Genomic DNA, 25,784 nt, shown 5'->3' with positions numbered 1-25,784 from the left:
TCTTTGATGTTGTTGCATATGTGAGAACTTGGACGGTTTCATTTGCTCATACTCCTGCCTGGTTTATTCCTGAACTCCGTCAGTTATAAGCAAAAGTTGTTGACTGGAATGTTTACAGTACATATAATGTCTGGTCTTATTATACACAAGAAAATGTATGATAATCATACCAGACACTAAAAGGAAGCACTTTCTATGGCTAAATCAAATGATTATGCCAATTTAATAAATTCCGGAAGTAGAAACACAAGAAAATTTTTCTCCACAATGAATAATATTGTGCGTCCACCAGATGCTTTTTCATTACATTAGCATTCTAATGTTTTATGTGATGCCTTTATGCTCTTAGTTTAATGATAAAATTGAAAATATTTATCAAAATTTAATGACTCAAAATAATGGGATAGTACATGTTTTTCTTTTCATGTAGATTTTTCCTGAACAGCTTTTTCTAGTTTTTATTTGCTTGAGGGTGCGAGTGTGTTAAAAAATCCAAGTCTATAACTACTGTAGACTTCTACAGCTAGAAATTTTATTGTCTAAGAATGTTCTGAGAACATTACGCTATGTTCTGGTAATATTTTCAGCGGCAAGTTTTATATTTGTTCCCAGAACCTTCTCCTAAAAGGTAGGATAACATTCTTTAAAAACATTCTGAAAATGTATAGTGATAACATTGTTAGAACATTATCCCATCAGGCACGGGATGTGGACTTAAAAGTAGTTCAGACATGAATTTTTGGTTGAAAATGAAAATTAGGTTGACGCCTAAACCCAACATTTGTTTGATGTCAAGCTCCAACGTCATTAAACAACTCCAAAAACAGCATTACCAGCTTTACTTATTACAAACCAGACTTTATTTCTGTCATACATGTATAAAAGTTCTTATTGAGATAAACACTGGTTTAGATATCACCATTATGGTGATCAGTGTTTGTGTTAGTTGGCCAGTTTGACACTTAACATTTTAATGGTTTTCTTTGGCTGCTGTAACTGTTTGTTATGGCAAGTACCTCAAAAGAAAAAGTGATCAGATGATGTTAGCTATTTGTTGATGATAAAGATGCATCATGTAGAGGTCTGATTTCACCCAGTCTAATCTATGTTATTAACTTCCCATTATTTCTTATAGCAACTATGTGATTCTACAGCGCCAGATCCAGCAGTGTTTTAATCTCAAAGATTAAAAAAAAAACACACTGTGCACAAAACATTTTAAACTTCTTTGTCTTTAAAACACAAACAAACATCAACAATCAGCATATGAATCTCAACAACAGTGACATGCAATGCATTCTGGGTGCATCATACAAAACTCGTTCATGGCTACCAGAATGCATTGTGGCATTAAGCATGTCACCATTGTTGAGATTCATATGTTGATTCTTGATGACTGTGTGTGTAAGCAGTTCAGTAGTTAAAAATGTTTAGTTTACAGTGTGTTTTTAAAATTGTACAGATTACCTGATTAAAACACTGCTGGATCTCATGCTGTAGAAACACATTGCTGCAATCAATAATATGAAATGCATAACATAGATTAGACTCTGGTTGAGATCATTTGATTAGACCACTACATGATGATTATTGTCATGACTTCAGTCTAATCTGCTGTGTTTTGTTGTCTTTGTCTCAGTGTCTGCGTGCCTTGTTGTCTCTGAGCACATGGGTTTTGTTTTGAAAGCTCACCATGTGCTCCGCTGTCAGTGTGGCGTTTTCCCCTCCCACTCGTTATCCTTAATTCTCATTTGTGTTCTCTGTCACACTTGTTGCCATTCATTCCTCATTAGCTCTCCCCTATTTTAGATCCTCTCATGTTCATTCTTTTGTCAGACCGTTGTTGTATGTTGGGCAACGCTTCGCTCGTGACCATCCTTTCATGTTTACCTTGTCTTGTCTTGCCATGTTGTGACTTTTCAGGCTCCAAGTGTTGTTTTCTATTGATTTCTATTGGAATCACTGGTATTCCCTTTGACTGGTTTAGATCCTATTTCTCGGGTTGGGTTCAATTTGTTCAAATTAAATGTTTCAGATGACAGATCTCTCAGATTACTAGTGGCATGCCTCAGGGCTAAGTTTTGGGCCCTTTCTGTTTATCTTTTGCCTTTAGGTCACATTTTCTATAAATTCTGTATAAATTTTCATTGTTATGCTGCTTATACCCAGCTCTATCTGTCTTCAAATCCTAATTTGACACTACCTCTCTTTTGGCTTGTTTATCTGGAATTAAATAATGGTTTACATGCAGTTTTCTTAAGGTTAACAGAACAAAACTGAGATCCTACTATCCACTAACTAAACCAATACTGAAAAATTGTGAAAGACTACTGACGACTTGTTTTAGGCACATATAAATAGTATTTCATAGTCAGCATATTTTCATCTGCAAAATATTACTTGTCAATTGACTACTGACAACTTGTTTGAGGCACATTTATAGCATTTCACAGTCAGCATATTATCACCTGCTAAATATTAATCGTCTTCAACCATCTCTTACAGCTAATAGTACTGTTGTCCTTGAACATGCATTAGTTACATCTCAAATTGATAATTGTAATTTTCAGTGGTGTTTTACAAAAGCTTCTTCACAAACTTCATATGGTCCAGAATTCAGCTGCTCAGGTCATTACATGAACACCTTCGATTGAGCATGTGTCTCCAGTTCTCCATTGGCTTCCAGTTAGATACCGGATTCAATTTAAGATTTTACTTTTCTTTTATAAGACTCTTCATAATTTAGCACTTTCATATCTTTGTGATCTTCTGAATGTTTATTCACCCACCCAATCCCTCAGGTCTTCTGCTTCTATAACTCTAGTTACACCTGTACATTTGACTACCATGGAATGTAGAGCTTTTAGTTGTCCTGCTCTGAGTCTTTGGAATACCTTGCAAAGAAATCAAAGATCTTTTGAGGGGTATTTATTGTCTTCTTGCTCCAGCCTCAGTTACTACAATTATAGAGAAATAATTTCAGTTAATAAAACTATTTTGCCTGGCTCTGAGAAGCCCCCTCCCCCTCCTTTAAGTGGAGACTTTTAAACCTGTCATTTAAAGCAGGGAAAGGGCAATATGCTATTGAGTAAATGTTCTCCAGTAAGCACTAATTGAGTTTTAAGCCATTAAGTGTCATTGCATGCCATTAGCTTGTTGCATAAGCAATAACCAAGTGGCAAACTGCATTACACAAGATAATATTTTTAGCTCAGACTCTCTTTATAGGCCTGTCCACTATATTCAATGAAATGGAATAAATACTGCATGTCTGCACAACATTGTCCATTGGCCAGTAGTGGTGTGATTTTGCTTGTGCAGTTGGTGGTGATAAAACTGTAATGTTTAGGACTTGCCAACTAGAACACTGTGTTATGTTATGGAACCTTTAGCTTGCACTGTTTTTTAAAACCTTACAACGTGGTAAAACACATTATGTGTGTCACTAAAATGCCACAATTTAAAAAATTGTTGTTTCTTTGCTTCTGATGCACTGCGCTATTAGCATTAAATTGACATATTAGCATCAGAAAGCCACTTTGCATTCCAGGCACACTCACAGTCAGCAAGGTCTGTTAGAAACCCCAGAGCACAACACTTCAGCTCTGTCCACTCATTTTTACCTACCTGGTCCTTTCGAATTTAAATAAATTTAATAATTTTTTTGTAACAAAAAACACAAAAGAAGAATCATTTTACGTAGCTGTTTTCCATACAACAGCAGCTCATGCAAAATATTCACTTGGTTCACTTGTTTTTCTGAAGAACTGACTCTCCAACAGCAATGCAAATATTGTGGATGTTGATATACAGGTGAAAAGCAATGCCTCTATGACTGGGAAATTTGTTCAAGTATGATAAAATAATTGAACATCAAATCAATATTTCATATACATGTATTTATTTTGATAAGAGAAAATGTACATTTGGTTGGTCCTTATTGGGTTCAACAGAAAGTTCTGGCCTCAGAATGAAACCAGCCAACAATGATCAAAACAGACAGACCTCAGATAACCCCAGCTCTGTCAGCTAACATATGCACAGCTGGGCAAACTGGCTAGAGGAAATCAAGAGTGTAACGTGGCAGACACTTCTTTGCTGATTCAGATGTGTGGGAGATACAGGTGAGAAATAGCACTGGCACAGAATGCCACCTTGCTGGAGATTAGCAGATCCCTCTCAAACCACCAGCCCAGTCTGAATTACAGCGTGCAATTTGAACCCTACTTCCTTGTCATATAATTGTATTCTCTCTCTCAGCAGTCAAATTGATTTGCAATGTAGATAGAGGAAAAAGACACTCTCTGAAATTACACCATTGCACATTTGACTGCACACATCAGCTCATTCACACATGTAATTGACCACAACACAGCATAACGTCATAATGTGTGAAACATACTTGACAAAGCATAGCAGATAAATATTAAGTAACCTACATAAAACACACCCAAATGTTAACCACTGCAGTGAAGTGAAAGTTGTAAAATCATTTGAGCTAAAGAAAGAACAACTTTAACACTAATTTAATTTAATATTAGTTAGATTGTCGGTCAGCCTCTTGAAAAGGTATATGAAGAATCCTATCATAAGAACCTCTTAAGGTTTGCTAATAATATTGTCTCTGAACCGAATCATGTACTGCATAAGGACTTTGTACTCTTACCATCTAACTGACAAGATATAATTGAGTTAGACTAAAGCACTCTTTTGTACATCAAGCTGTATTGGAAATGAGTAAGGTACATAAAAAAAATTAAATCTACACTAATCACAACTGTTTGTGTGTGTGTGTGTGTGTAATTCTGTAATGTCCTTTGTGAAGTTTTGTATTTTGTTTTACATGACAGTAATGTGTATTGTATTGTATTGTATTGTATTGTGTACTGTGTATTGTTAGGGGTTTGGGGATTTACGGGGAAGTAATTGCGAATGAACATACTGTTAAGCAAGAAAAATTTCAGACTTTGTCGCCTATAAAGTTATATAATCATCATCATCATCATCATTATAACAATGAAGAGGGATCCAGCAACACTTGTGGTGAAGGGAACTTGCTTGTATAAAATATCATATCATAAATAAACAATAATAGATGCTTTTATTTAAAGCGATTTACAGTACATATGAGGAAAAATCACAAGAAGTTTTTCATAGTGCCAACAATTTTCATAGTACACAATGACAAGTTTAAAGTATAAGCTACATTAGAACACATGCTACAGCAGAACTGAAATGCAGAACAAAGACAAAGATTTTTTTTTCTCTTTTTTTTAAGATAAATAAACAGGAGTGATAGTAAGTGCCCTTGTCTGATGTTGTAGATTAGTGAAGTGCTTGTGCTTCTTGAAGGTTGTGATGGTCTCAGCAGACAATGTGGAAGTTGGCAGCTCATTCCACCATAAAGGAATATACAGGGTGAACGTTTTGGAATGCGACTTTATGACTTGTTGTGAAGGAACAACCAGGTGGTTAAGAAACCGTACAATTGTAAGAGTGGAGAATGCATTTCCAGTGGCAATCCTGAAGCCAGCATCAAAAAATTTGACTCCGGGAGGATCTGGTAGCCAGTGGAGTGAGATCAGGAGAGGTGTGACATGAGCCCTCCTTGATTGATTGAAGACCAGATGTGCTGGCGCATTCTGGATTCATGTTGTAATGCATGAGCCTGCACAACCATTCATAATAAAGCTCAGCAGGTCATCAAACACTACTCCCAGGTTCCTTGCTGTCTTGGTTGGTATTAGTGTCATCATAGAGCCCAGCTGAACAATGATAATGTGGCTGGCGTACAGAGATTAAAAGGGGCTCTGTATTTGTGAGGTTGAGCTGAAGCTGAGGTTGTGTTTATGGAGAAAAGGAGGGTACCAAGCACCGAACCTTGAGGCACCCCAGTGATTAGCTGGTGTGACTCACACACCCCTCCTTTCCTGGAAACCTTGAAAGATCTGCCTGTGAGGTAAGAATAAAGCCACCAAAGTACAGTACATGTGATGCCGAAGTCAGAGAGGGTGAACAGGAGCAATTACCTCACTTGCAATGTTTTATAGGAGTGACCAGGTCGCTGCTAAGCTCCTTTTCCATTTCCATGGTTACAGTAATTTGGTGGTTCACTCTTTAAGGATTGCGAGTAGTGCAGTTCTTCACCTGAAATTCAGCTGTTACCATGATTTCATTTTTAAAAACTTCGCTTTACAATCTTTTGCTTACCTTTTTCCTCGCCAACATTTTATTTTTAAGCACCAGCATTTTTGATCATATTCATGAAACTTTCATGTCCCCCAGAATATTTTGTTGCATGAATATAACAGAGCCTCTGCTTTTAAACAATTCTTCATTCATTCATTCTTAAAAAAAAAAAAAAAAAAAAAAAAAAAAAACTTCATTCTTTTTTTAGCAGCACTTAAATGTGCTTAAAAACAACAGTTCGAACAAAAAGCTGAGAAAATCACTTTTTTTTTTTTCAAAAACTTTGACAAAAGACATTTGAATTTTGTCTTGGCAGTTTTGATTTATATGCTGTTGAATGTTATATCACGTTAGCTTACTTAAACATAAACAACTTATATCTGCTCCTTGCAGATGTTCTTGGATCCAGAAATGCTGTACTATTTCAAAAGATCCATAACAGCGCCCCCTACCATATAACAGTGAAAACACAGACTGCCAAAAAAACTTGAAGAGTTGTGTCATAAATGACAGAAAATCTAGTCAATGACTGGGAAAGAGTTAAGAGTTGCCTAACAATCCCAGAGCGTGGTAGGTCTGTCCGGATTTATACATTTTGGCTAAAAATCAGTTTTTCTTTAGAGAAAATCAGGAGGATTTTTACTTCCAAACCCCCTCCATATAAAATTCACCCATCCTTCTCATCTCCCTGTGAGAGCCTGTGTGAAGTTTTTCAGTGGGAACTTACTCAGCAGTGGATCTAGAAAAAGCAGGTAAGATAATTAAGACAAGACTCATTCATAATTCAAGGTTTCTGCAGGTTTCTGTGACACCCATAGCATAACCAGCTTTTAAATCTGACATAATTCTGTTGCTATGTGAGTCAGTGCATGACTGGATCACTGCGGTTTAGGACTGCTTTCAAACAGACCCCCCAAAACATACTTATTTTTGTGTAAATTAGCATTTTGACTAAAAGCATGAAAGACTAATAGGAGTAATATGAGTTGCCCATGACAATAACAAATCCTCAGTTCTGAGATTTACACAATTATCTCAGACATGACTAGCATAACGAGCTGCAAATCTCATTAGTCTAAAAACAGTAAATAAGCATCTCTAAATGAATCAGGGATGTTGTTACATTCAATGCCAGACGACTCTTAAAAAGGTCAATCCTTGTTAGCTTGAAATGAGAAGGTAAAAATAATAATGTCTGTTTAGCATTCATACATTTGTCTATAGCAGAAGTGATTTACTATAGCAATAAGCCATGACAGGCAATGATTTGACTGTGGGGTTGTTGCTATGCATGATGAGAAGTGGAAAAACTGTGGTAAAATCACAGTATTGCATGGCTTCGAATGGTTTATTGGCTTTAAAAAATGGTGCCAACATGCTAAAATACATCAGTGTTCCATTAATATATTAATCATGATGATCAAAATAAACTATTTTCTAGTAATATACTTCTATAGTCTGAAGGCCCGTCTACACCAAGGGTGATAACTATAACAATAATTATAACTTTAAAGTTTTAATAATCGTTCTAATTCTCGGAGAATAGGGAAATCCACATCCACAGCTATGGGACGGGCAGTATTACAGATACATGTATTTGAAATACAAAATACTATTCTCATGTCTTTGTGTCCATCTCTGGTTATAATGATAACAACAAAACACAATATTGTTGGAATCACTTTCAGAACAATTTTTTTCCAGCTGATGAAGGATAAAAACACTGACAGCCAATAAGAATCCACTGTCTTCAAAGAGCTTGAAGTGGCAGACTACAAAATTTGTGTCATCGATAGCAACCTGAATTGTAACAAAGCACTGTTGGCCAGAGGAGAACTGGCACCCCGACTAAGCCTGGTTTCTCCCAAGGTTTTTTTCTCCATTTTAACACCAATTTGCCACTTGTCTGCCACCTGATGTCACCTGATGGAGTTTGGGTTCCTTGCCGCTGTCGCCTCTGGCTTGCTTAGTTGGGGACACTTGACTTGACATTTGATATTCAACAGTGCTTTGATCTGCCTGCATTGACACTATTCTTTAAGAGCTGCTGTGCAGCCAAACAATGTACCAGTTATCAATGTAAAGCTGCTTTGACACAATCTACATTGTAAAAAGCGCTATATAAATAAAGGTGACTTGACTTGACTTGACTCATGTCAAAAGTGATAAGACAATTTTTTTTTGTTTTTAGTTCCCTTTCTAAAGGGAACTCAACTCTGCGTTAACCGCTATGGGGAACCGTCACTCGTGACAGGTGTCCGAAATGCCAAAGAATCACATCACTCCAATCCTATTGGCCGGCGACAGCCTATGACGTAAACATGGCGCGAACCCGGAAGTATAAAGGGGGCGCCCGAGGAAGCAGTCAACATCTTCTCGTCTTTCGGGACTGTCTTGTCTTTGCCATCAATCTCATCTCCGGTAAAGAATTACTTTCTATCATGACTGACAAACGTTTCAGGAAGTGTGCTGATCCTTGTCCCAGGTTTCTAACACCAGAGGACTCACACGACCTGTGTGTTTTTTGTTTGGGCAAGGAGCACGCGCGGACAGTGCTCGAGGGCGCTGTCTGCGTTAATTGTGAGCGTCTTCCTATGAGGACGCTCCGTTCTCGTCTGGCCCTCTTCTCGAGGGAAGAGGCGTCGGCACCTTTGCCCGGTGGTTCCGGCCCTGCTCGTGCTGAGGCTGAGCGGCGGCTGAAATCATGGGGCTCACAGGTGGAGCTCGCTGAGAAATTTGAGAAGGGCGTAAACCTTTCTCAAACCGAGGCGGCTGACGAGGACGCGCTCCTGAATGACGATGACGTCTTGTCTTTGACGTCTTCGGATCCAGGAGCGAGTGCTCTTCTGGCTGCAAGCCCCAGAGAGCAGGAGATGGCCGTGGAGGGAGAAGCGGGCGAGCCCACGGCTCCCTCCAGGCCGCCCTGCCCGGCGTATATGGAGTTATTGGAGGTTATGGAGCGCGCCTCGGGCAGGCTGCAGCTGCCTTGGGAGCGCGTTAGGAGGGAGCCTGTTCGCGGCAGGCTTGACGAACGGTTCCTTTCGGACCATAACCCAGTAACTCCAGTGAGCCTTCCATTCCTCCCTGATCTGCATTCTGAGATCGAGAAGGCATGGAAGAACCCACACTCGGCCCGAATTCATCGATATCAGCGGGCTAATTTCGCTGATGTTGAGGGATTGGGCCAGCATGGGTATGTGTCGATGCCACCTGTTGATGAGATGTTTGCGAACTATCTTGCTACAGGGAGCGCACCGACACTGAGAGCTCCGGTCCTGCCATCCAAAGCACTGAAAATGACATCACGTTTGAATGGCAGGGCTTACGCCGCTGCGGGTCAGGCTGGTGCAGCATTGCACACGATGGCAGTGTTGCAAGCCTACCAGGCTGACCTGCTTAAGGATCTGGATCAGGGGCAGGGTCTGTCCCCTGAGGCAGTGGCAGAGCTGCGCCGCACCACGGATCTTGCTCATGGTGGCCACAGAGCGACATCTGTGGTTGAACTGTGTGGACATCGCGGAGAAAGAGAAGAACTTTCTCCTCGATGCCCCGGTATCGCCTACTGAGCTTTTCGGTACCTCCGTCGAGGCGGTGGTCGAAAAATTCAGGGAGGCGAGGGCGCGCTCTGCAGCATTTAGATCTTGTATCCCGCTCAGATCCAGCTCTGGGCCCAAACAGCCGGGAGGTCCGGGCCCGTCTCGAGTCGAGGCTCAGAGACAGGCCCAGAAATCCAATGTCGCCGCTTGTGCGCCTCCTCCTCCTCCTCCTCGGAGTAAGTCGCAGAGACGGCGGGATGCTAGGAGGAAGAAGCAGGACCTGAGGGAGGTGATCGATCAGAGGCGCCAGCAGTACCGCTGATCGATCTCCTCTCTCTCGCGGGGCATTTCTTTTGTTTGCCCTCGCTCTCTCTTCTTCCTCCACCTCCCGGGAGCATTTCAGACATCTATGTGCTCAGGCTTTTGACAGTCAGGCTGACGGTTGGGCCCATGATGAATATTTTTCTGAAGGCCCACCTTCTGGCTTGATAGTGAAAAGTACTTTTAGGCTTAAAGAACTTTGGATTTTATCCTTCTTCATTCTAAGAAAGGAAGGGGAATCTTCATTCTATGAGCCGCAGGAGGTAAGATGGGTCTAATTTTTATGTTTTTAGACCTTATTATCCTGTATAGTTTCCTGAGCATATAGTCAGTAATTGTGAAGGGGTTTATTTTGGGCAAAATAACTGAATCAATAGGCTGGCTAGTTTCTTGCAGGCCTTGTTTTTGGCCGCTAGGTTTAGCTCCCTGTGTTAAGTGCAGCTTTTCAGCTACATGAGCCCCTTGATATTATTCAAGTTGAGTGTACGATTCTTAATGATTTTAGCTCTCGTTCTCAAGGGTTCATCACAGATCTTAGTTCTGCTGTGAAACATTTATCCTGTTGGATGGCATGTTTTACAAAGCTTGTTTACTTTGGGTTCTTAGCCGCAGCCCTACATATCTTCGATTATGTGAGCTTACTTAGTGCTGCCACAGGTTATCACCTGTCTCTGGATTGTAGGCTTGGGTTAGCTTCTATCTAAGTGCGTGGTGTTTTTTGTACTCCCTGGTTAGGGTTTGTGCTTCACTGAGTGCATCACCTGTTGGACTGCACACTCAGGTTGAGTGTAGACGGCCTTATTCTGCTTAGAATAGATTTGGTCTTTGTTCACTCCCGGTTGATCCTGACCACAGCAACTGTTTTACATTTACTGTTAGATTGTTGGCTCTTTTGTTAGTAGCCTCTCTTCCAGGTACAGCTTGTCCTGGGCGCTGTTGGTTCGCAATCATGAGTTTGCTCACATATCTTAGCACTGCCTCAGGCTTATGCGCATGTCGTTTGAGGTAGTAGGCCTTGTGGGCCTCCCTTAGGCCATGGTAGCATATGTTTTTTGTACCATGTACATTTGCCCGTTGGATTGTGCAGGCTTAGCTCGGGTTGTGTAGCTAGTTACCCACAACTAACTTGTTGGGTCTAGAGCTGGTCCCCTTGGAGCTTGGTCCCTATTATGACCACTGGTTGGCGCCACATGGTGTTAAAAGTAGTAGGCCCTTTCAGGTCTCCTTTTTAATTCTCATGTTGGCACGACTGAGTTGGTTATTTTGCACTCATTCCATGGTTGAGTCTTTATTTTTCTGACTTTCACCGCCATCGGCCATGCCCACCTCTGTAAGAGTAGGCCCTAGGTCAGGCCTCTCTTAAGTGCGTACTCTTCCAAATGTTGGTTTTTTACGAGTACTTGGCCTGCTGGCTGGTTTAGTCATTTAGTTGCCATTGGCTGGTGCCATATGTTCTTAGGTTGTAGGCCCCGGTAGGGCCGTCCTTTAGTTTGCATGTTGGCTCAGTTTGCTTTGGTTTCTATTTGACTCATCACCATGGATGGGTCTTGATCGCCACTAGCTGACGCCACGTGTTTCGAGTCGTAGGCCTTTGTAGGCCTCCTATGTATCATGTTGGAGCTCGGCTTTGTACTCCTCTCGCTTAGAGAGTAAAAGGTGCTTTTACTGAGTACTTTTTCTGAGTGGCTTGCCTCTCAGGGTAAGTTCTTGTGTTAAAACCAGCTATTTGTGTGGTTTTATGCATTTACTTCCTTGAGCTTGGTCTCCTTTAGCTCTAGTTGAGCTAAGTAGTTACCATTGTTGTTTACTTGGTTCTATTTTTGCTCCTAGAACTTTAGTGGCTGCTAGCTGACGCCGCGTGTGACGGGTAGGCCCTTGGGGCCTCCTTGACTAACATGCTGGCTTACACCTTTTTTGTGTTTTCTTTAATAGTTTTTACTGAAAACAGTAAAAGGGCATTTATGTCGCTGGCTGGCCAGGGCTCCGGCTGACTCATTAACCTCCTTCGTAGTCGGTTTGTCTTGCCTGGAGCTTGATAACACTGCCACGAGCTGATGCCACGTGCCTGCTGAGGTTATAGGCCCATGGGGCCTTCTTTAGCGCTTGATGGCGTACGCTGTACTCCTCTTGCTTAAAAAGTAAAAGGTTCTTTACTGAGTACACTGCTCGCTGGATTGTGTTGGGATAGACTGTTTGTGGGCACCCACAGTAGCCTTATTGTATGGTTGGTCGTGCGCTACGGCACATTTGTTCTAGGCGAGTGGCTTCTTGCCACCCTAATACCACCATCTGTTTTACGTCTCTGGTGTGATTCTAGTTCTTCTTCAGAACTTCATTTATGTTGTAGGCTCTTTCCGGCCTCCATAATTATGTGCCTACAGTATGGTCTATCTGTTAGGTTGAGCTTCGTACTTCCCTTTGGGTTGACCTTGTAATTGTGCTTAGCTCCCTAAGCTGGTCATTGGTTGTAGACTTCTGTGAAGTCTCCCGCTGAGACCAGCCCCCTAGGCTGGTTTGTGTTCCCCTGTTCCAGGGTTTTTTTCTAGCGCACAGCCTCCTCAGGTGCGTTTGTCAGACACTAAGTAGATCCCAGGATGAGCGGGTTTTTACTCCCCTCAATACAAGGGTTTATAGCACTCAGCTGAGTTCTGCTCTCCGGGATGCCCATCTCTGCGAGTGGGTTTGAGTTGCTCACTGCTCTTTCGCAGTCGCTCTTACTTGCTCTCTTCTCTGAAGAATGCGCTATGGAGATTCTGTATGACAGACAGGGCTGGCCCAGACTAAATCTGGCCTGCGCCAAGTTGGTACAGTCTCCCTGGTGGCGTCGAGGGTGACTCTGTTCCCCTCTTGTGACTGGCCGGGGTTCCCTTTGGTTTCCTGGCCACATTCCCTTTAAGGGACCACTTTCCACGGAATGCTGGTCCCAGATGCCCTAGGCATCCTTGGAAGGCTTTCTACGGAGAGCCTCTTTAGGCTCAGCTTGGGCTGATGGCCGTAGGGAATGCTATCACTGACAGCCTTGCGTGACCCGAGGGGGAGTTGCTCCCAGCGTTTCTCTGGAAACTGCTGTGCGTTTGTCTAATCATTTTGGCATGCACTCTCCTTAGCATGGCGGCGTGGGTATATCGTTCCCCATAGCGGTTAACGCAGAGTTGAGTTCCCTTTCGAAAGGGAACGTCTCAGGTTACGTATGTAACCATGGTTCCCTGAGAACAGGGAACGAGACTCTGCGTTCCCATGCCATGCTTCGGGCTGCCTGCTGGACAGTCCCTCAAGACGAGCAGGTGTTGACTGCTTCCTCAGGCGCCCCCTTTATACTTCCGGGTTCGCGCCATGTTTACGTCATAGGCTGTCGCCGGCCAATAGGATTGGAGTGATGTGATTCTTTGGCATTTCGGACACCTGTCACGAGTGAAGGTTCCCCATAGCGGTTAACGCAGAGTCTCGTTCCCTGTTCTCAGGGAACCGTGGTTACATACGTAACCTGAGACGTTTTATGGACATCGACATCTTTGATGTTACTTAAGTCATTGTCGCTATGGTCCCTGGTAAGGGGCTTGAATCCCGTTGCACATTCAGTATTTGAGACACTACTGTAAGTTGCTGTCTGAACTGGACATTCAAATAAATGCAACTGTGAATCCCAAAAACTGACCGTGTGAATGTAACCTTGGTGCAGGCCCAGCATCAAGGGGGTTTGGGTGGGGGTTGATGATCTTAAGTCTCCCTCCTTCCTCTCCAGCAAAGCCTGGTGAGAGAACAAACGGGACCCTTTCCCCGGAATGGGGATCAAACCAGTTCTCAGGTGGTCGCATTTGTCGGCCACATATGTCATCATGGATGTCTCATTTTGCAAAAGCAACCATTATAAAATTGACAGTTATTCCTCATGAAGTGTAAAGTGTTTTAATTTCTTTGGAATGTGAAGGTTTCTTGAATGAAATAAGGCAGCCTCAATGACGTATGTGGCTGACAAATACGACCTCCAGAGGAAGCAGCCTCTGAAATGAGACACAGCTAATGTCATTGTGTGTTCAGCAAATTAGCATTAATCCCCAATAATTCAAGCATTTTATGATTATGAACAAGTTTTAGAGGGGTCTGTGACTGCTGGTCTGAAGACCTGTTTTGACAGCTGCTTGCTTAATCCTGAGACAGGTTCAGCAAGGTTTAAGCCAGCAATCTGATGATAAAAATCTTTTCTGTTTTAACAAACAATACTGAATAATAACAGTATTGAATGCCTCAAAACTCTTTATGACAAATCTATAATATACATGATGAACAAACGGTTGTTCTTGTGTGTGTGTGATTCAGGTAAACCTATGTTATGAGGACAAAATGTCCCCAAAGAGATGGCTATATCCAAAATCGTTGTCCTTGTGGGGACATTTTTTTGTCCCAATAAGGAAAACAGCTTGTAAATAATACTAATTAATTAGGGTTAGAGGATAGAATATACAGTTTGTACAGTACAAAAAATCATTATATACCTTTTACCCATCACTGGAATTACCAATGGCAGTCCTGGCATAAGACACGACAACAGAAACAGAAAAATCTTTTAACAATTTAGTGGTTCCATATAATGTAAACATATACAGAAAGAACTACTAGTTTAGGAGAAAATTGTTCCTTTTGTATGGAAGGGAATCAGTGCTCAGATGAAACAACGTTGTATTTTTGTGTATCAAAACTGCAGCAGAACATGACAGCCAGTGATCGGCATGCTTTTTATTGTATGTAAAAAACCCAAAAAAAAACAAAACAAAAAAAAAAAACAGTAGCGTTGACATTTTTATTATACCTCCTTTCATGTTTCAAAAGAAAAAAAGGCTGAGTTCAGAGCTACATGAGGGGTAAATGGTGGCTTTTACTGGACTGAACAAACATAGTCAGAGAAGAGATGATTGTACTGCATTGTAGAGAAACCTTTTTTGGTCACTTTGGTCACCTTATGTTGATTTTGTATTACAAAACTGCTGCTATTGAGGTGGATACGGGTAAGGCTAGGACAGGTTTGGAGGTATGGGCAGGTTTATGGGTGAGTTAAAGGGTCAACAGTGTAATTGCAGAAATTAAGATGTAAGAAATAGATGTAGCTAATTACAGAAATTAATTACAGCTGTACATGCAGGCATTTTTATGAATGTAAAAACATGAATGTACAATACGTGCACTGCATCAAATCATTTTCATATATAAAGACACTTAATATAAAGTGTGTCCCCTTTTCCTAAATAAATAAAAATCATTAAAGATACAGTTATTTTGTTGAAGTTACATTAAAATTCACTACTACTGTATATTCCAAGTCAATAATAAACAATGACCACAATTCATATTATGATTCATGTTTTGAGTTCAGTATCGACAGAATCTGTAAATTATGTATGAATTGTCCTTGGACTTTAGATAAATAGAGTCCCTGCTTCAAGAGCAAAGAGAAATATAACTCACAGGTTATGTGAGATCGAATGTCCCGACATTACCACTAAACTGATCGATATTGTTTCTTGAATTATGACTGTAAAATTATAGGACATGACACATGGCTTGGTTCTCAGGTTCAACTTTATTTGGCTAGAATGCATGCAGACACTGTATTAACAACACAAAAGACAGCAAATGTCCACATTTCCAGAGCTAGGGAAAAATGAAATTCTTCCAAAAATAAAACATCCACATTTTCAAATAATCTATAATACATAATAGTAAATTACTGAGTGGTGGTTCGATGAGGCCTTAATTGTATTTGTAGAAATACTGCTGAAAAATATTATATTTAGGGTTTTTTCATCAATAGAGCAAAACAGTAAAAATCCCACTCATTTTCTCCATAGAGAAATTGATTTTTAATAACATGATATGAACCTTTTGAATGATTAAAACAAGTTTAAATTTTCATGTAAATAACTACACTACCCATAATTCAGAAAAAACCCTGTTACCATGACAACATAGATAAATAAAAAGGTCAGCATACCCAGCAAATGTCACAAAGAATTGTGAATGGTGTCCAGTCTCCTTATACATGCTTATATATTTGTATTTAAATATTTAGCTATAAACGTAAATAAATAAATAAAAAAACTAACATTTTGCATTAAAACCTTTATGTATAATGCATTATAAAGGTATTCATAATGTATGTTATAATGCATTATATTTTTTCATAAATAGTTAATCAAAGTTAAAATGCATTATAATATAAATTGCAGATTCCTTGTATCTAAAATTGGTTGTTTGTCATGTATATTAATGCATTATACTTTCTAAAGGTGTATAAAAGTATTGTAACTGTGGTTAAAATTATTCATGAGACCATACAATGCATCATAATGTATTAAAAATACTTTTATAATGCATCATACTGTATACTGTATAAAGGCTTTAGGTAAAGTGTTACCAAAAAACAAACAATATATTGTTCTATACTTATAATCAATAACTATACGTCAGTAGTTTTACATTTTACCATTCTCTTTGATTCACTTAAAGGATTAGTTCACTTCGAAATGAAAATTAGCCCAAGCTTTACTCTCCCTCACCCATCCCTTTATAATGGCAGTGAACAGGGGGCATGAGTATGAAAGTGCATCCATCCACATCCATCCATCATAAACATACTCCACACGGCTCTGGGGGTTAATAAAGGCCTTCTGAAGTGAAGCGATGCATTTGTGTAAGAAAAATATCCATATTTAACAAGTTATGAAGTAAAATATCTAGCTTCCTCCAGACCGCCTTCCATATTCAACTTGCTCAAAAAGTTCAAAAAGCTTACGCTACATCCTACGCCTTCCCTATTCAACTTAAGGAAAAAGCTTAATTGACGTGACACCAGTTCCATTTTTTTCGTACATTGAATATGGAAGGCGTTCTGGCAAAAGCTAGATATTTTACTTCATAACTTGTTAAATATGGATTTTTTTCTTAGACAAACGAATCACTTCACTTTAGAAGCCGTATAGAGTACGTTTTGCTTTGGATGAATGCACTTTCTTGAGCTTCATACTCGTTGGTCCAATTCACTGCCATTATAAAACTCGGATGCGTCAGGATATGCATTAATATAACTCAGATTGTGTTCATCAGAAAGAAGAAAGTCATATACACCTAGGATGGCTTGAGGGTGAGTAAAGCTTGGGCTAATTTTCATTTGAAAGTGAACTAATCCTTTAAGTCATTCAGAATGCTTTATGGGTTGAGAAGTTAATTTACTCATAAACTAAATTTGTGCAAAAATCTGAAATGATTGGTTATACGTACAAAGAATGAAAATGGCACATTTGACAGGAAAAAACTAACTCTTTTTACTAAAACCACTAGAGCATAACATCAGTCACAAGACTTTCATCTGCAGAACAATGCCAGTATAATCAGGACTCTTTAATCATCTGTAATATGAGTGACATGAAAACCACTCAGTTCGGCTCCCTTCTTACATTCGGTGAGGTTGGGATTCACGTCTGTCTCCTCTACGGTCTTCCTGGAGGTGTAGGTGGATTTCCAGCGCAGAAGAACGATCCTTTTGAAATATTTCACAGTGTTGTTCTTTACACTGACAAAGCAGAATGTGTTGATCATACTGTTGCTCATGGCGATGCACTCGATGATGTAGAAAGCCACCAGGGAGTTCCGCTCTCGGGAGATGAGCGTCGGGTGGAAATCTCGCAGGATGGTGTAGCCGTAGTACGGAGCCCAGCAGAGGATGTACGCCGTGAGAATGCCGATGAGCACCATGACCGTCTTTCTCCGGCAGCGCAGGCGTTTGCGGATCTGCTCCGTTTGGAAACCCGGCACGCTCTTGAACCAGAGTTCACGGGAAATGCGCAGGTAGCACAGGGCCATGGTGAGCACCGGCCCGACGAACTCCACGGCAAAGATGAACAGGAAATATGAGCGGTAGTACAGCTGCTGGTCCACCGTCCAAATCTGGGCGCAGAAGGTTTTGCTGCGGTTGGCCCCGTTAGGGACTTTGGTCGCAGACGCGAAGTATGCAGAAGGTATGGAAATGAGCACTGGGACGATCCACACCCCGGTTATGAGACAGTATGCGGTCTGGTGCTTCATTCTGGGCCTCAAGGGATGAACGATGGCCATATACCTAAACACAACAAAGATGATATTAGTCAATTATACGGGGAAAATTCTCATGCAAAAACATGCATTTTATTCACTAACCACCCACAATCCTGTTTAACCAGGTTCGGCTCTCTGCACTGGTATAGTGCTGTGCCATGCAAGAATCACAAGAAGATTTTGTTTAAAAATAGAGATCACAATTCTCCCAAGACTCTGAATAGGCAACTAAACAAAATTACATTATTTACTAGAGGTTCTTACAAAATGTTTATTGCTGTAGTCTATTTAAAACATATATTTAATTAATTTAAATTAATTATTTTTTTTAAAGGGGACTTATAATGCCCCTTTTACAAGATGTAATATAAGTCTCTGGTGTCTCCAGAATGTGTCTGTGAAGTTTCAGCTCAAAATACCCCACAGATCATTTATTATAGCTTGTCAAATTTGCTCCTATTTGGGTGTGAGCAAAAACACGCCGTTTTTATGTGTGTCCCTTTAAATGCAAATGAGCTGCTGCTCCCCGCCCCCTTTCCAGAAGAGGGCGGAGCTTTAACAGCTCACGCTTCGGTTGCTCAACAACAACAAAGCTGGAGAATCTCACGCAGCCAAAATGAGGATTGTCAGTAACGGTGTTCAGCCTTACATTGTTCAAACCGGAGTCGACACTGATGGAGAGACTCAGGAAGAAGTTACAACTTTTAGAATGAAACTGGACGTTTCTGAACTGTTAGTGGATACATTTATGTAGTTGCTGTGGAGTTGATTCAACTCATCAACTAGCATGTGCCGTCATGTTAATCTTTTGTGCAAAACCAGCGTTGAATTGACCCTCGTTTGTGAAGCAGTCCGGTGTAAAATGACGGCATGTCAACAACACTCTACTACAACAACTCTTCCTCTTCTCTAAAGCAGCCCAACATGGCTTCATCTTCTTTGTTGTGTGTTCTTAGGGGTGGGGTTTATGTAAATACAAGGGTTTGTGATGTCACTAACCCGGGAAGAAGCTTTTTGTAGTCTCTACCAGCTGTTTGGTGTAGTCCATAAACAGATTTCTGTAAAAGAAAATATCTCCCTTTGCATTGAACTTTGAGCGTCGTAACTTTGCAGATGTTGTTTATGCTCAAACAGAAACATTACACACTAACTAAAGTTAAAAAAGTGAAATCATAATCAACCACCCCTTTAAAAAATATCGGTTCAAGTGGATGGAAAGGATGGAAACCCCAAGATGCACATAAATTCTAAAAATGCACATAAAAAAACGTATGCGGATATTTTTTCTTTTATGCGATATGAAAACATGCGCATAATCTACGATGGAAACATTGTTACTGAATAAATTCTTTGATGTGCATCAAAAAAAAAAGACACGTGACTTTGCGTTGAAACGGCTTAACTGGACCAACCAGAAGACCGATCTCGTTGCACAGCATCTGAAATGCTGTTTCATCGTTATCTGTCGTTAAATTGGTTCAGTATAATTCCCTCCCAGAAGCACCTCACACGATTGCGTTCACAAACACCAGGCATCTGAATGCAACAGAACATGACAGCGTTTACTGCGTTTCGTCTGCACACTCTGAGGCGCAAGTAATGTTTATATGAAAATTATTATAAGCAGTGGCTTCTACTGCAGCATCTTCCATTTTTCGTAGTGATATATAACACCAGTGTATCAGAAAATTATGATTTTGTTCTCTTCGACTCACTTGATGGAAACAGTGCTTTATTTATAAATGTTTTATGTAATATTCCAAATTTCTGCACAAGTACTTCTGTGATAATTTGAATTATTGAAAGACAAAAATAACGATACTGTGTGGTTGAGAAGACTGTTCGTGAAGCTGTTTCTTATATTTATACATGACAACTGCTCTCTCTGTATCAGAACACAGATCTGAATGTTCGCTGTGATCGGACTTGGCAAAGGATTAAGAGATACGAATCGCCGTCATTTAGGAACAAGATCATGTGGGTGTTTGAACTGAGACTGTGATCTTTTAATGATTAATCGTGCAGCTCTGCCTCCTTTTTCTATGAATTTGCACAATTATGGATTGTGCCCTCACCAATGTTAGTAAATGTCAGTGATACCAGTAAAGTATACTAGCTTGTGGACAGAATTTTCAATTTTGAGTGAACTATCATTTTTTTCACACTGAATTGTGAATGGTCTCGTCTTTCTGGAAAACATTATTTTAACAACTTTACTCTGCACAGTGACTGAGTTGAGCCTTGTGTGAAAACCTAAAGCTCTCTAACACACATATATGTATTAATATTACAGTATTTATAATAAATGATTTAACTGTGCACATCATTATTTTTTAAATTCATGTTCCTTATAATCTTGAATCAGTATATGTTCCCCTCCCTCTTGCAGTGACATCTCTTCTCTTCTCTGAGGGCGGGGCAACCTGTCACTCACATGAGATCCACCAATAGCAAACCACAACCATCCAATCAATTCCTCACTGACAAAATCAAGCCCCGCCCTACGTTTGTTCTTGTTCTAGAAGCCGTTTCACTTGGATATATCTCACAATAGGGAAGAAAAGACGAGCTCAACTTCCCTTTCTAGCCAACTTTAACACACTTCTTTTGCTGATCTGTTGCTTCCTTCAGGAAATGCTCATCTAGTACAGCATGTTCTATTTGTGTTATTTAAGGATTTTTACCAGTAGATCAGAAGCTTGTAAGCCATACATAATTGAATTTTGCTTAATTATGTTCTGTCATTACAGACAAGTCAAACATCAAGACAAATTTAATCACGAGTGGTTTTCATGTGGCCTTTATCAGAATTAAAAAAACACTGTGATGAGGCTCAAACAAACTCAGTCCCGTCAGAATTTAACTGTGTAAAATGACATCTTTAGATGAAGTGTTAGGGGAAACTTCAAAAGCTATTTTTAACTGCGGTAGACATAATACAGGAACCGAAATGTACTCTTGATTCTCTTCTTTTAGCAAAATTGCCATTCTCTGATATAGGACAAAACTGATCATTAATATTGTCAATGTTTCCGCCTGCTTTATTCCATTTTGAGCTGTTAGGAGGGAGCGTATTACAGCTTATGTAAAGGACACATAATTGTTGTTTCATCAAGCCATTTTTTATACATTCATTGGAAAAGGATGTTAAATAATACCCGCATAGAGACAACATTTTAAACAATTTCTTGCCCGAGGGATTCACTCACCCAAACAGTCTCCCATATGTCACCATTAGCACTGTCTCTACATTTTTTAAATGTATTGTGAGATTTTGTTGAATAAAACAGGGTTCAGACTTCATATTCTAAATGGATGAGACGTGTTTGAAGCTGGTAAACACACTTTCAGTAACACTTTCTATGAAGCCTTTATTCAAAATTCATTATAAAGGTATTCTTATGGCATTATAATGCATGCATAATTCCTTATAAAGCCTTTTTGATGTTTACATGAAGACTTTGTATTTGCCACCTTACAGTAAGATGTAGTAATATACTCTGCAAATCTTAATCAATGTCAAGATGTGAAACTTATAATACATTATGGGAACTATAATCCACTGTAACCTAAAATGATATAATGTGTTCAATGTGTTTTATAACTGTTATTATGAATATTAAGGTTTTTATAATGTATCCATTATAATGCTTTCAGAATATATTATAAATACAGGCTTCATAGAAAATTCATCTACAAATGAAACTTACATCACCATTTACTCATGTTTATGTTGTTCCAAACATGTATAGTACATTTTGTTAGGGCAAGATTATGAGTGAATAACAGCTTCAATTTCTGTCTCTTTATCACACAAAGCTATTGTACGACATCAGAAGACTGCACTAACCCTAACACTTAATGGGTTTGAGTAGGACAAACTTAAATTAAACAAATTAGTTCAGTTAGATTAACTGTTATGAGTATTAAGACCTTTCTTTTTCTTTTGAGTTCACAGAACTGACATATTTCAAGTAAACTGAACTGTTTCATTGTTTTGAGTTGTATGAACTCATTTCTTTTAATTTAAACTAACTTAAGTTTAACTGAAACTGAGCTGGGATTTCTATTTCCCAGCATGCTTTGCCCATGGCACTCGAAAGGGAGAGTAAATGTTAAAATTAAGTGTTATAGAATGTTATAGAATTGTTATAGAATTTTTTGTGCGAGATTAATGGTAAGGGAGATTTAGTAGTGATTTTTTTTGTTTTGTTTTTTTGTTATGCTAATTTAGAAGAGTTCCTGTTAATGTGGGTTTTTGGAGATTTTCCATCATGATGACAAGTGGTGCATGTGGCTTGGGTTGAGCAGGTAAGTTACATGTTTTAAGTTGCTGTACTCATTTAATAAGTGCTATACCATGCTATTGTTAACATGTTAGCAAATTAGCAAGTTGGCGTTTTCTGAATTAGTTTGTTATAGCTAGCAAAATATTTACGTTGAGAAATCTAACTTAAACTTTGTTTTTTAACTCAAAAAATTCTCATTCAACTTTCTGTTCTGACAACTTATTAGGGTTTACAGTGAAGTAAATAACTCATTTGATTTGCAAGAACTCAAAATAAAAAGTGAATTAACTAAATCTTTCATGTTAATTGCAATCAAAATGTATGAGTTAGCTAACTCAGTACTTTAAGTTAGGAGCAATTGATATGGATGAGCACTACAAACTCAAAACTTGATAATTCTGCTTACTTAAAATTGGGAACATCATAACTCAAAAAAAAAAAAAAAAAAAAAATTAAACTGATTACCTCAATTTTTTTGTGTTAGCCCAACTTATTCATGTTTACAGTGAATACTTGTATGTACTATTTTATCACACAAAGCTTTTTATGCTGCTTTTGAAGTGTTATACTTATAAAGTCTTATATAATGATTCTTCAAAATCATAATACAGCTGTTTCATTGTTCGTCTGCCTTAAACAGCTTAGAGTTTGAATGAATTATTTTAATTGCCAGATATTGTTTATTGTGATTATTAGGCTGGGACCTTATTGCCTTTATATTTGGGTTTTTACTTTGGTTTTTACTTTGTTCTCAATACAGGATAATTAATGACAAATTATTAAATCCTACTGAACAATTGGAAAGCTTTTGTTGCAGAATATTAAATATTTTCTCAGAGTTTCCCATATAAGCAATACTTAAAGTGTTTTTTTTTTTTTTTTCAGGAGCATCAATGCATAATGCATGAATCTGAAAGGCAGGAAGTATGCAGCCCTGGGCTTGATTTACTGCAGCAGGAGAGAGAGACAATATCTAAATCACACCAACCTGTCAACAGCGATGGCCAGTAAGGCATTGGTAGACACATACAGAGACACGGTCCTGAGGTAGTTGACAGAGGCACACAACACTTTCCCGTGGTCCCAGGAGAGCTGTTTGACCACGTAGTAATCCACCAAGAAAGGGCAGCAGACCACGGCCACTATGAAGTCGGAGATTGCCAGGTTAGCGATCAGCAGGTTGGTGAGGTTCCTGAGTTTTTTGTATCGGGCCAGAGTGGCTATAAACACGAAGTTGCCGAAGCCGCACACCAGCATAATACAGACCAGGACCGCTCCGATGACAATGGTGGCCACGAAGTAGGCCAGTCCCTGTGTGGTATCTGGCATCTCATCTGCAGGAACGCCATAGTCCATGTCGTAGAAGTCCGTGTAACTGTCATGGACGTCAAGAACGGGCACTTGACTGTGAGGGTTCACGTACACGGCTGCCACGTGAGAGATGTTTGCATCCTCCATGGCAGGAAAACGAGAGGAGTGAGTGAGCTCTTGTAATTTCTGTCGGGTTTCTCGTGTCGTAAAGATTCTCTAGCAGTCGGTGGTCATGATCCAGGCTTGTTCTTGTCTTTTGAAATGTTTCAGATTTCATTTTCAGTAGGAGAAAGCAGCCACACATGAAACACAAAACATAAACACAGTTAACCAAACACTGTGGTAAACAATATTACCTCTATCTGAGTTTAAAGAGTATTTCACCTAAACATTAAAATCATGAAAATCCTTACATCTGCCCTAGATCTCTTTCATGTGTTCATCAAAAAAGAAGTAATGTTTGATTCAAGAACAAATCACAAAACCATTTGACTCACAGCGGTTCTCGAGTAAATGTCTCACTGTGGAAATTTAACAGTGAATACAGTGAACTTAGATTTCAGAAGACTTGCAATATAGCTTTTAAGAATGTTTTATAGTGCTTTTAGTTAATTGAAAGGTTAATTTCCCTTTCACTGAACAGCAACCAGAGTATTATTCAAAATAGTGCCTTTTTTGTTCAAAGAAAGAAAGAAGTCATACAGAGTGGGAACAATTGGGTGAATAATGACAGAATGTTAATTTTGGGATAAGCTGTTCTTTTAAATAATGAACAAATTTTCATGTTAAAGGAGTCCTGTGGATAAATACAGCTCCAGTACTGCAATACTCTCTCCTGCTGTTAAATAATGTGCATGTCGCAGTGTGTCTGTACAATTACTTTACAGCAAAGTGATGAAAAAAGTGGACGAATGTGAAAACGTTCACTTTGAGAGAAACATGAATGGATGATATTGAAAAGCATACAAACCTCTTACGACCTTAAGATCTTAAGGCAACAAAGCAGTAAGAGAATGATGCGTCTTTGCTAAGCAAAAGCATTTAGATTGTAAAATATGCCATTTTAGAAAAAAAAAAAAAAATCTCCTTTGTTGTTCAAACAGTTTGAAGTGGACAGTTTGACCATACATTATACATTCAAGGTTTGATTATAAATGTGTGGTGCATATTTCAAAATAATTTCACTTTTCAAACATTCCTGGCGTCACCACAACATGTAATATCCTATTCTATTTAAATAAGTTTTGCTTCTATGAAACATGTATTAACAATGCATTAAAAGGGTATTCATGATGCCTTATGATACATAATGTAAAGCTTTAAATATATATCATAAATAATTGTAATCAGTCATAATACATTATATACATATAAATAATAAATAGAATAATGCAATATACATTATTCGAACTGTATATGGAACTGTACTATTTTATCATGACTGATTTATTATAACCATGCAGAGGTATCATAATGCAATGCAACTGTGCTTACAATTATTGTTTGTTTTCTTGAAATGAAAAAAATCAATAATTCTGTCTGCTGGCCGTTTACTTAATTACATTAGAACAAGATTGTAAAAAGTTCGTAAAGTAGAATAACAATAACAGACATCAATAATGACAGATATTTCAAACGTTCAGTAAGTATTTACCACTTTTATCCATTATTTGGGCTGTCACCTCATGTTTTATAATATGTATAATATAAATATGACCCTGTGCGAAACGACGAAGTTTTCTCATCTCATGTTGTGTATAAACTTACCGACTTGTAAGAGTTGAGAGATGTGTCATCGTCGCTCGTGCGTGATGCTGCCTGCCTCATCTGTGCACTGCGCGCGATCATGTGTGCAGCTCCGCTCGAGTCCTTCACACGGATGAGCATCTTCTCTCTCCCTCTTGTGGCAAATGTGAAAGTCTGATCATTGACGTCTTCAGTCCTCAAGCGCGGATTCATTGCGCCGGTGTGACGCGCTGTTTTGAGAAAGTGTCACGTACTTCTAAGAGTCTCTACAATACGGCAGCTTACATCAGTACATCAGTCAATATAT

The 25,784-nt window shown here is 39.2% G+C and overlaps 1 protein-coding gene across 1 annotated transcript; it reads right to left on the bottom strand.

Moving 5' to 3' along the window:
- Window positions 1-15,602: 15,602 nt before the first annotated feature.
- On the bottom strand, window positions 15,603-25,649 carry prokr1b (prokineticin receptor 1b). Its single transcript, XM_051918174.1, has 3 exons — window positions 25,499-25,649; window positions 23,409-23,984; window positions 15,603-18,156 (listed from the first exon to the last, which is right to left on the bottom strand). Exons 2-3 carry the CDS (start codon window positions 23,876-23,878, stop codon window positions 17,439-17,441), a joined length of 1,188 nt encoding a protein of 395 aa, XP_051774134.1. The 5' UTR covers window positions 23,879-23,984; window positions 25,499-25,649; the 3' UTR covers window positions 15,603-17,438.
- Window positions 25,650-25,784: the final 135 nt, after the last annotated feature.

This window comes from Ctenopharyngodon idella, chromosome 13 (genome assembly GCF_019924925.1).
Source record: "Ctenopharyngodon idella isolate HZGC_01 chromosome 13, HZGC01, whole genome shotgun sequence".
Taxonomy (NCBI): domain Eukaryota; kingdom Metazoa; phylum Chordata; class Actinopteri; order Cypriniformes; family Xenocyprididae; genus Ctenopharyngodon; species Ctenopharyngodon idella.
The sequence above is the reverse complement of the archived record's forward strand: the minus strand, read 5'-3'. Positions and strand labels throughout refer to the sequence as shown.

What these genes read in the sequence shown, in the direction of transcription:
- prokr1b (XM_051918174.1), bottom strand. Translation starts at nt 23,878, where the DNA reads ATGGAGGATGCAAACATCTCTCACGTGGCAGCCGTGTACGTGAACCCT. An exon ending in CTGGCCATCGCTGTTGACAG is followed by an intron (nt 18,157 to 23,408) that starts GTTGGTGTGATT and finishes TGTTGTGTTTAG; the next exon opens with GTATATGGCCATCGTTCATC.